Source organism: Pan troglodytes, chromosome Y (genome assembly GCF_028858775.2).
Source record: "Pan troglodytes isolate AG18354 chromosome Y, NHGRI_mPanTro3-v2.0_pri, whole genome shotgun sequence".
Taxonomy (NCBI): Eukaryota; Metazoa; Chordata; class Mammalia; order Primates; family Hominidae; genus Pan; species Pan troglodytes.
Window position 1 is genome coordinate 15,288,700 of NC_072422.2, and position 12,205 is coordinate 15,300,904.

A 12,205-nucleotide genomic window follows, 5' to 3' on the forward strand; every position below is an offset into this window, starting at 1 on the left:
TTACTTTATTACTTGCTTGCATGTCGCAACTGATAGAAATAAAAATATTTTTATTTATACATATATAAAGCATGGATTTTTGTTTATGTTTTCTAGTGAGAGAAAGTCACCAATAATTTTATCTATATAGGAAAATTTTGACAAGCCCAAAATGCTTAACTTTCTTTTCTTTTGAAGGTTCTTATTTCAGTCTAGGTATGAGATGGAATTGACTGTGATCACTTTTTTATTTCACTATGACTACGGAGTTTCTGATACAGTGTTACAAATGTATAGACTTAAAAACTTGCTTTCTTCTTCTTCTTCCTTTGGACCTGTATCATGTGATTTCTGCAGTAATGTGCACTGTTATCTGAAATGAGGTTGCTGAAAGATACAAGCATAAATGGAATTTTTTACTTCCGTGAACCTTTAGGAACAGACAAGTGAAGCTGTAAGATAATTATGATATGAACTTAAATCCACAGTTTCTCACAGAAGCACATAAGGGTGAAAATGCATTTAAAAATACATGCCGCATCCAAAACATGAGGTGGGAAAATGAAAAGTTTATTTTGACATAAAGAACAGTTTAAAAGCTATGATTATTTCTGGTGAGAGCAACTAGCACTAAAATTCCTATTTTCTGTGTTTTAATACATGAAACTATTAATGTATCTTCATGCTCTAAAAACAGTTAGCTCTAACTTAAGCAACAACTTTACAGCCATTTCAAACACTGGGTGCATCATCTTAGAATTTCTCCAAGGATCTTTTGGGAGAAATATAATGTAATCTTGCTCTATAAACAATTGAATTAATCAATGAAATTATTATGACTGTAGTCTTGCAATTTCATTGTCCTTCTCTTTTCGGTTTTTACATATTCTCATTAAAATTCAAAAGCCCCTAGGAAGCATATGATAAATAACAACGAGTGAAACAGCTGAAAAATAAAAACTGAGCAGCAGACGCATTTCAAGGTTTCCTTTATGAGAATGCTACATTGACCATGTGACATACACATGGTATCAATCCCTGTGAGAAAATAATATTTGGGTAGCACTTGACAGTTCATCCAGTAACAGCAAATATTCTCATTTGACCTTCAAAAGGAATTTTAAACTTGTGTTTCATAAGTGACGAAAATGTGATTTAGTAACAGAAATCAGAGCTGTTACATCTCTTTAAGAACATGTCAACCAGTAAAGCAGAGGCATGAGTTTTCTTCTGGAGTGAAGAAGGCAATGTTTATTAAAATCATGAGTCTTTTTTTTAACGTTTCATTTTTATTAATGTTTTGCTTATCAAAATCGTTGCCCTTATTTGCAGTTATATTGCCTGTATTTGCCTATTACAGCAGTTATCACACTTACTATTCCTCATTTATCTCTGTACCTGTTCCTACTGCACGCTCAAAATAGCAAGGAAACAGTGTTTTTCTGAGCTTCTTGCAGACTGCCAGGCTTATTGTGGCATTTAGAAACTATCTGCTGAATGTTTGTGACATTTTCATTTAAGTTACATTCTAGGCCACTTGATTCTCATTTTCTATTTAGTATTTGGGTTTGGAGAGCTATTTTTAATTTTAAGGGTTTTTTTTTTCTTTTTTTTTTTTTTGTTTTGTTTTATTATCCTGTAAGTTCTAGGGTACATGTACACAACGTGCAGGTTTGTAACATAGGGATACATGTTCCATGTTTGTTAGCTGCCCCCATCAACTCGTCATTTACATTAGGTATTTCTCCAAATGCTATCCCTCCCTCAACCCCCCACCCCCGCGACCGGCCTCGGTGGGTGATGTTCCCTGCCCTGTGTCCATGTGTTCTCATTGTTCAACTCTCACTTATCAGTGAGAACATGCGGTGTTTGGTTTTCTGTCCTTGTGATAGTTTGCTTAGTATGATGGTTTCCAGCTTCATCCATGACCTTGCAAATACAATGAGATACCATCTCATGCCAGTTAGAATGGCGATCATTAAAAAGTGAGGGAACAACAGATGTTGGAGAGGATGTGGAGAAATGGGAACGCTTTTAAGTTTTTTTGTTGTTGTTTTTTTAAGTATATTTTAAGGATATACTTACACAGACGTGGAGCGCACAGTGTACCCCGTTCAAATTGGAGGCTCTGCTGGAGAGGGCAGCCAGGGCACAGAGCGTGGAGGCGCCCTAGGGGGGAGGAGAAGGTGCTGCTGTGGACGATATCGTGGCAGTGGTCCAGGTGGTGGTCGAGGAGAAGTCCGATATGGAGAGGCAGGAGGAGGATCAGCGGGCACGGCCATGCCCTGGCCCCAGCACTCCCCAGCCAGTAACAGACTCGTTGGAGCTCCGTGAATGCCCCAGGCCGCATGGCCTGCCAGCGGCTGAGGTAGAAGCTTTGGCAGAGGTTCCTGCCCGGCCTCCGGAGCGAGCAATGAGGACAGGTTGTGCGGCTCCGATCCCAGGCAGCATCTAGGGGTGAATGTTTACAGCTCCCGAATCCCCAGCGGCCATGTGTTATATACGATGTTAATTTAGTTTATCCATCTGTAGGCGTCTTGTGTTAGCTCAAGAAGACACTCTGCCTTACCGCAAAAACAGAAGGCTTTCTGGATCCCGGGGTTTCCTACTTTGGTGTACCTGAAGAATTGGCTCACACGTGGGCTTGGAGAATAAGTGCAAGGTTTCATTGAGTGGAAGTTGTCAGCAGATGGATGGTGAGCCAGAAGGGAGATGGAATGGGAACGTGTGCACACCCGTGACTGTGTGCCTTTGTGTACCTTGGTCTGGGGGGGCCCACACTCCGGCCCACAGATGTGCCTCAGACTCAGCTCTTGCGCTGGGAAGCAGGGCACCACCAGGTTTGGCAATCCAAATTCAGGACCCCTGAAGCCTACACGCTAGGGAGACGCGAAGAGTCCTCATGGTTCTCACAAATGACAGAGGGAGGAGGAAAAGGGTGGCTGGCTCAAGCTACCTAGAGGAGATGCCATGGATCTGAGATGATATTTGGAGGGAAACAAAACCTAGCTGGTGCACGTGGGTCCCTTCCACGCCTTGAGGCCTGTTAACACCTGGGGCTCAGTTAGGCTCAACTAAGGCCCTCTTACCCTCCACGCAGAGGTGCACAGGAGGGCGAACCCAGGTCTACGCCCTTCTAGAGTGGCCAGTCCTATCATGTTCTGTTTCAATAACTCCAGGGTCCCTTGACATGCTTTCTCCCTCTGCCACCCTCACTCATGCTTCCCCAGCCCTGAGACATTTCCTATGACATTAAAAAACAGACATAAAATTTGTAAAGTACCTTAATACTATAGATGCAGATAAAGTAATTTGTTATGAAAAGTGCTCTTCCTCCTTGTATCAGTCGTTTTCATGATGGGGGAAAGAATGCAACATACTTTGGTAAATTAAAAAAGTATAAAAGTAAAAATAGATCCCACTGTAGATGATCAATTAAATGGCAAGGAACCTTCTGTGTGTGTCCAGCGAAGCAATGTGGCTGAGCATTAAGGCTCACCTGAGTATTGGTGTAGACACACAGTTTCCCTCATACCAGTGTGAGTGTGGGCATGTTCCCACCTGCGTGTCTGAGCTGGTGCACGAGTGTGCACACCTGTGCCTGTGTACCTTTGTGTACCTTGGTTTGTTGGGGGACACACTCCCGCCCACAGATGTGCCTCAAACTCAGCTCTTGAGCTGGGAAACAGGGAGCCACCAGGTTTCGCAATCCAACTTCAGGACCTGAGAAGCCTGCGCGCTAGGGAGACGCAGAGTCCTCATGGTTCTCCAAACGGCAGAGGGAGGAGGAAAAGGGTGGCTGGCGTGAGCTACATAGAGGAGATGTCATGGACCTGAAATGACATCCGGAGGGAAATGAAACCTAGCAGCTGTTTCTATCTTCCTGTGTGTTCAGTCGGGGCATTCAGGGAAGAAGCAATGGAAACTGCGGGGCTTTGGGATTCGTTGTCTGGGAATCCCTGTGCACCAGAGAGTGTCCAGCCCATGAGACAGGAGGACAGCATGTGGGTCCGGCAGGGCCTGAGTCTCCAGGGAGGCTGGCATTCTCCCCAAGAGGGCATGGGTCGGTAGGTGGAGGAGGAACCCGGGCTGCGGGGTCAGGTAGATGAGACACTTATCACTTAGTCAGGTGGGAGCTCAGAAACAGGCCGGTGACAGCCAGTTCCAGTGCTTCATGTGCGCACACAAGCTTCTCCCCACGCATCCTCTCCAGGATGCCTCACCTGGGCGGATAGGAAGCAAGGCACACAGCATCCTAAGCTTATGGTCATGAGTGGACCCAGAGGGGGGTCTCCAGTATCACTGGTCCCAGGAGAGGCAGGCATGCATGGTCTCTTCAAGACAGGGGTAAAATGCATAAGCCCAACTCTCCACCCAGTGGGTGTCTTGCCCTGATGATGTCAGCCATGGCAGATACAGCTCTTCCACCTATATTGCAGATCCACAGGCTTAAAACATCCTCCCGGCATTCTCCGGGAATGGTCCCTGGACTCTGGACCAGCCAGTGCCCCAGGACTGTTCCTTCCCAGCCGCCAAGCTCATGGGAGGCTCAGTGGGGACTCTCCTCCTAGTACATGGCCACCCACAGGCACTGTCAACAACCCAGGGCCCTTCTACATTCCAGGGTCCTGCCACCTTACCCAGCAGCGGGATAATGGGAAGGGAAAGAGCTGGAACAGACAGAGTGGAGGCCACAAGCCTCACACTCCTGCATGGCAAGTGAAGGGGGGGGGATCCTTTTCAGCCCAGGGAGCTGCTTCCTGAACATACCTGGAAGCCCAGCAGAAGCTGAGGGATTCATTCCACTACAGCTGGGCATGGGGGATTTCAATGTGTGCCGGAGCCCTGGATCCTAGTCGCCCTACCAGGTGTACTTCTCCTCCAGGTCACATTATGTTCACAACCTCTTTAACCCAGATGGACTCCTTGTCCTCACTACATGGTGTTGGCTGTAAGGGTTACTTCTGGTGCCCCAGCTGCTGTTTCAAGGTGCAGAGATGGACCAGCAGACCCCTGAGTCCTTGTCCTCCTGTCCAAGTAATACCCATAGAAATAGTAAAATAGTGGCACATCAGACCTCTTGACATTTTTAAAGCTGACATGTTTACAAGCATTTCATCCAGATATTTATGAGTTTATCTCATTTATTTTATTTATTTATAGCTGTCATTTCAAAATCTATTTTTGCTTGAGAGTTATTTATACATGTAACCAAATGTTCAGAGCTATGACATATAGGTTTCGAGGTTAAAAGTCTGTATCTGCTATTGTGTTGGGTAAAACCCATCCAGCACTTATAAAAATAATTAGTGATTAGGCATGGCCACTGTAGTGGTCTAAAACACACTTTGAAATTCTTCTCAAACTCATTTGAAAATATTCCTGATGTAACTGAACATAGTACTTGCTTCTAATGCTTTCTAATAGAAAACACGGCAAGCATTTTCTAGATACTGGGCCACCTCTGGCCTAGGCTAGAAAAGGTGACACAGCTGTGCCTAAGTCTCCTGCTCTCATGGGGACAAACCCCTTAGGAGAGCCCTGGACCAGTACATCACGAAGTCTAACACCCTGATAACACTATACAGAAGGGACATGCCATGGAAAGACTCATAGAAATAGGAGATGCCCAAGGATCTCAGCATTCCAGCCCCAGCTATTTGAGTCATGCTAGCCATGGCACCAGGGAGACAGGAAGACAACTGACAATGTCCCCATCCTGAGCCATCACTAGACTGCATCCTCCTGAGTGCCCCTGAACCACAATCATTTGGCTGAGAGACTATGGAAGATTGCAGAGACTGAGAGTTAGTAAATTATAATGATTGTTTTAAGCCATTACATTTTAGATAATTTTGAAAAGCTCTTTAGACTCCTAGAAAAACTGAGTTGTCTACTGATTTGAATAATTGTGGAGAGCTTTAAAGGCCAATGTCACGAATGCTAATACCCTGGAAAAGTCAAACCATCAAGACTCTTCAAAACACAACAGATCTTTAATGTCCCTTTGCTATGGCTGGAGAATAACCTAACATGTATCTGATAGACCTTTTGGAAAGCCTCTGTTCACATCTCTCGGCCTGGTATGGGTCAACTCTGGTCTGGTTTAATTCTAGGCAACTGCAGCAGCTCACCTTTCATTTTAGGTCGTGGCCTACACTGATTTTTTGATCACTGACTGTGTCTGTGTCTGTGCGTGTATGTTTTGTGTGTTACCATACTTTATCCGAAAGACCTAAATAATAGTGTTATAGTTTTTTTGTGAACATAAAGCATTCCAGGAAGACAATATTGCTTATCTACTGAGCTTTAAAACAGATACGAGGCAGGGCACAGAGGCTCACAGGTGCGTTCCCAGCAGTTTGGCAGGCCAAGGTGGGCAGATTTCTTGATGTCAGGAGTTTGAGACGAGCCTGGACAACATGGCAAGATCTCATGTCTAATATCATATGAAAGCTAGCCAGCCTTGGTGGCCCATGCATATTATCCCAAACCCTGGGGACAGAGTTTGCCCTGTATTAAGATTATGCCACTGTGCTCCAGCCTGGGCACCAGAGTGAGACTCTGTCTCAGAAATAAAAACAAATAATAAAATACTAAAATAGATAGGAGAGATCACTGAAGAGAGAAATGAATAAAACTGGGTGGGTATTGTGGCTTATGCCTGGAATCCCAGCACTTTGAGAGTCTGAGGTGGGTGGATCACTTGAGGACAGGAGTTCAAGACCAGCCTGAGCAAATATTGTGAAAACCGGTCTCTACTAAAAATACAAAAAAGGAAAAATAGATAGGATCGGTGTCATATGCCTGCAGTGGCAGCTGCTCAGGAGGCTGTGACTGGACAATTGCTTGAACCCAGGATGGGGAGGTTGTAGTGAGCTGAGATCATGCCACTGCACACCAGCCTAGGCAACAGAGCAGAATTCTGTCTTCAAAAAAAATCAAAGAGAGAAAAAGAGAGAGGGAGGAAGGAAGGAAGGAAGGAAGAAGGGAAGGAAGGAAGGTTGGAGGGAGGGAGGGAATAAAGAAGGGAGAGAAGAGAGAATGAAAGGTATAAAACCAACAGGAAATGAATAAAAATAAAAACTTGCCATTTTGCCCATTATCCACATGAATTTTTGAACTATGTTTAAAATAATATTTAGGTCTCTAGTCGACTAACTGAAAGTTTAAAATAAGCTAGTGTAGATTGTCAAAATTACTCATGTAACTATGGTATTAACTAACATTCTTGTAGTTTTCAACAACCAAATCAAATTAATGTTTATCATCAAATCACATACTAGTGAGTGCAGGGTAGTCTGTTATGCTGCCTAATCTACACTAAATTAAAAATGAAATCAAATCTGCAAAAGGCTTTACAGTTACTATTACCAGGAAAGACTGTTTTGTTTCCTGACTTGTGGAGGGTTTTATTTCCACAGTGTTGAGGGCTCTGGCAGAAAGCCTTCTTGGTCTAAACTCACCACTTATCATCACAGTATTTATGTGTCAGGCATTAAGGGGAATGAGCATCCAATCCCACTGCTTTTCTGCATTGGTTCCCATGCACAAGCAAATGTGCTGTGTTAGTGACTATCAAATATTCTTACATTTGATCAAGGAAATTTGTGTTTTCCAAACTGTAAAACAAAAATATTACTATCAGTTGTATTTTTATTATTTATTTACTTAGAGGCAGGGTGTTGCTCTGTCATCAGGGTGAATCATACATCACTGTAGTGTCAGACTTTTGGGCTCAGAGGATCCTCCAACAGCAGCCTCCCAAAGTACTGAAATTACAGACCTAAGTCATTGCACTCAGCCTCAAGTTTAGAGATAAAGGCTAAGGAATATATTGTAAACTATGTAAATAAACATAATTGCATGCTCTCCAGAGAGCTGTAAGAAAGCCCTGCAAAACTGCCATTGTGGACAAGGCTGCTGACAACAATGTAATGCAAGCAAAGGAGTGGGTCCTTCCCCACTGAGCCTTCAGATGATACCAGAGGCCAGCTTGGCATTTCCACTGCAGCTTTTTGAGAGAACATGAAACATAGGTGTGTGTGTTTGTGTGTGTGTTTGTGTGTGTGTGTGTGTGTGTGTAAGCATACATACAGAACCTGTTGAACAAACTAGGATCACCCACACAATGGAATATGATGTAGCTTTTTGTAGATCTGGTAGAATTCTTCCAAATCTATCAGTTTCTGGGCTTTTTTTTTTTTTTTTGGCTGGTTGGTCACTTATTACTAATGATTCCATTTTGGAAATTGAAATTGGACAGGTTGGAGCTGAGACTGTGTCCACTTACATTCTCTTGTGGAACACAGAATGGCATGCTTGTAATTTTGGCTGTGATGGTTACTGGAAGGTCTCTGCACAGATAGGCTAGCTTTCTGCCAGCAGCAAGAGGGCCTAGGACTGACAATCAGTTCCCTTGATATCTGCTGTTGAACAGTGGGAAGGGCTGGAGCTGAGACTGGGATTCTCTGTTTCTCAATAAAGTCGTGTGCTCTAGAGATTCTAATGCCCCAGTGATTTCCATTAGATATATCAGAAGTGATCTTCCTTCCAGGGGTACCAAGGCTTATTATATAAACGACTTGCCCACTGTGTCCAGGTAGGGCCAGAAACTTCATCCTTCACTACTAAATTGCCTCTGCTTTTCAGCCTGGGGATGGGTGGAGCACACAGGGCTAGGATGGTCAAAAGTATGGCAGCTGGGATTGGGTGGGGTCATATGCCCCTTCTGTGGATAATCACCAAGCTGCCTCTTTGTCACAGCCTTGGAATTTTGCAGAGAAAATCACTGTGGGATTTGGCAGTTAGTCAGTGATTTGAGCCTGGCAGACCCATCAACCATGGTTCGTTGCTGCAGAATGATGCTGTTGCTTCCTTTCTCTGACAGTGCACCTCTGCTGGCTGGAATGCAAAGCCACTGGTAAGATTACTGTTATGATCCCTGTAAGCCCCATCCATGTACTTTGTTTCTAACTGACCCCAGTTGTCTGATACCCGCAATGTTTCCCACAGGGTAAGACTAGAGAGAACATCACATGAAGAATTGCAAAATGGAAAAGAAAAGGCTGAATGTACACCTTCAACTCTCTCCTCCCTGAAGAAACTGTGAGTCCAGGGAAATTTTTTGTATGCAACACTATGCTGGCTTGGAGAGGAGAAAAGTATCACATTAAAACTGTTATTTTATCCTATTTGTGTGGCTATTCTTAGTTCTACAGTCGAAGAAGGTGTCTCAGATTCAATCGCAAGTTATGGAATCATTCACTAAGGTGTCCTTACCTAAGGAGAGTTGTGAGTTAAGGTTTTTGTTTTTCAGAGAGGGAGGGAGTTAGTAGAATCACAGAATGCCTATTGTGTCACATCAGACCCCAGAAACAGGCAAGTTGAAAGACTGTTCCAGGCTGAGCACAGTGGCTCACACATGTAACCCCAGAACTTTGGGAAGCTGAGGTGAGCATATCACGAGGTCAGGAGGTGAAGACCATCCTGCCTAAGCGGGTGAAATCCCCTGTCTACTAAACATACATACACACACACACACACACACACACACACACACACACACACACACACAAATAGCCAGGCCTGGTGGCATGTGACTGTAGTACCAGCTACTTGGAATGTTGAGGCAGGAGTATCTCTTGAACCCAGGAGATAGAGGTCAAAGTGAGCTGACATCACGCCACTGCACTCCAACCTGGGTAACAAAGTGAGACTCAATCTCAAAAAAAAAAAAAAAAAATAGCGATCCTAAGGGAGGAGGAGTTTAAAAGGTTGGGGTGCTTCCATGGAGAAGCCGAAAGCTAGAGCAAGCCAAGGGTTGGATTTAAGGAAGAGCTCACGGGACCATTGAAAACCACCTCTTTGTCCTCTATGGAATGAAGGAAATAGTGAATTCTGAGCTCCATTCCTTACTGACATAGGCAAGTTATCAACCAGAGATACATGTCTTAATCTGTTTGTGTTCCTAAAAAAGACTATGAGACTGGGAAATTTATACAGAAAAGAGCTTTCATTGGATCCTGGTTCTGCAGGCTGTAAAAGATGTGTGGTGCCAGCATCTGCATCTGGTGAGAGCCTCACCAGGATTCCACTCAGGATGGAACATAAAAGGAAAACAGTCACGTCATGTGTGGAGAGAAGAGAAGGGGAGAGAGAGAAGAGGAGAAGGTATAAGGCTCTTTTCAACAAACTACTTGGATGTGATCTAGACTGTGGCAATAATACAGTGGAAAACTCACTTATTAACCATTGCAAGGCAGCCAGGCCATTTGTGAGGGATCCATCCCCATGACCCAAACAAACACCTCCCACTAGGTGTCATTTACAGTGTGGAGGACCGTATTTCATCCTGAGACTTGGAGGAAAAAATGTCCAAACTACATCAATAGGCAAGTTTAAAAATCATGCAGAGTTATTGTAAAACAACCCTTTTTCCTCTTTAGAATCCTGGAACTACAAAATGCTGGGATTCATTAGCTTCCAGAGATTGGTAAGTTAGTGTGCAAACTCTTAGGCAGCAACCTGAGAAGTCAAGGCCATAGTTGAGTAGTTCGACTTCTTGGAAGGAAAATTTAGAAGCTCAGTATATTGCTAGAGTGAGTGATGATGAAGACTGATGAGAAATGCCTATGTGCCTGCTCTCAGAGGACCTTGACAGATCCAAAAGTCAAAATTAGAAACAAGATACCTGGGCAAAAGCTATAAAAGTCAAGATAAGGCTGGGTGCAGGCTCACGCCTGTAATCCCAGCTCTTTGGCAGGATGAGGAAGGTGGATGAGCTGAGGTCAGGAGTTTGAGACCAGCCTGACCAACATTGTGAAAACTTGTCTCTACTAAGAAATACGAAAGTTAGCCTGGCATGGTCACAGATGCCAGGAGGCTGAGACAGGGGAATATCCGTTACTCAGGAGGCTGAGACAGGGGAACCACTTGAGCCTGGGAGGCAGAGTTTTCAGTGAGCTGAGATCATGCTATTGCACTCCAGCCTGTGCAGCAGAGCAAGACTCCATCTCAAAATAAAAAAGAAGGAAAAAAGTCAAGACGTTAGATGTACAATCTAAAATCTTCGAGGAACAAGGTGGGAGCTGAGCTTTCTTGACTGCTTAAGATTCAGTAAACCAGGAGGAAACAGTTTTAGAAGTGCTTGAATGTCTACTTAAATCCCTCTTTTATCTTGGAGGTCCTAGGAGAGCTTTGAATGCCAATCTGTGCTAGAATCCAGAAATAGGCAATCATTTTGTTAAGAAGCAGCTGTTAACAGTTGGGGCATTACGTATGTGGCTTAACACTTCAGTCCTCTTAGAGAAGCTGTGAAATAACAGTTCTCTATTGACTCTAGGGTCATGTGTCAGCCACAAATTCTAGAACAAGATCATGATTCAGTTTTTCTTATTTCTTTTTAAGTGAGTATTTTCATAATCCTATGTGCAAGAGTATCTCAACTAGTTTCTGAGTTTATCTCATAGGGAATTGTTGTGGGTGTGGCTTTTTATTTGTTGCGTTTGTGGATGGAGGAACAAATTAGAGCCTCCTATTTTATCACCTTGTTGGAGATACCCTTTTAATTTTTTACTTATTTAAAAAGATTTGTACATAACAGTTGTAGATACTTTTGGCATACATGCGATATTTTGATACAAGCAATGTGTACTGGTAAGGAAGGGATCAAAGAGGGAATGGGGGTGGGTTCAATTATAGTTGCTTAGAAGGAATAAGATCTAGTGTTCAGTAGCACAAGATGAGTACATTTAATAATGGTTTATTATATATCTCAAAAGAATTAATAGAGTGAAGGTGGAATGTCTCCCAGATTAGAGTGCATGGCACAATATCGGCTCAATGCAGCCTCAGCCTTCCAGGTTTACACGATTCTCCTGCCTGAGCCTCCCAATTAATTGTAACACACTACAGGCGTGTGCCACCACACCGGGCTAATTTTTATATTTTTGCTAGAGAAGGGATTTCATGGTGTTGGCCAGCCTGGTTTTCAACTCCTGACCTAAAGGTATCTGCAAGCCTCAGCTTCCCAAGTGTTGGAATTAAAGACCTGAGTCATCACACCTGGACAATAAGATACACAAGACTAGGGAGTTGTATCTTTTCACTTCACCCTCACAATCCTATGTTATAGGTGAATGAAAACACAACTTCATAACATGAATAATTCACTTAAAAATCGAAGTTGGTAACTTCTCCCTTTAAAATTATTTGCACCCTTACC

General features: G+C 43.6%; 1 protein-coding gene and 1 pseudogene across 1 annotated transcript; one reads left to right on the plus strand and one right to left on the minus strand.

The window, feature by feature from the left end:
- Positions 1 to 12,205, plus strand: part of LOC736791 (RNA-binding motif protein, Y chromosome, family 1 member F/J-like) — a 366,893-nt pseudogene that overhangs the window by 249,081 nt on the left and 105,607 nt on the right.
- LOC134809382 (proline-rich protein, Y-linked-like) lies at positions 1,815 to 3,137 on the minus strand. The gene is given in 6 exon segments (XM_063805006.1): positions 1,815 to 1,932; positions 2,067 to 2,155; positions 2,157 to 2,430; positions 2,549 to 2,622; positions 2,739 to 2,858; positions 3,069 to 3,137. Coding segments are annotated over 6 exon segments (744 nt in total).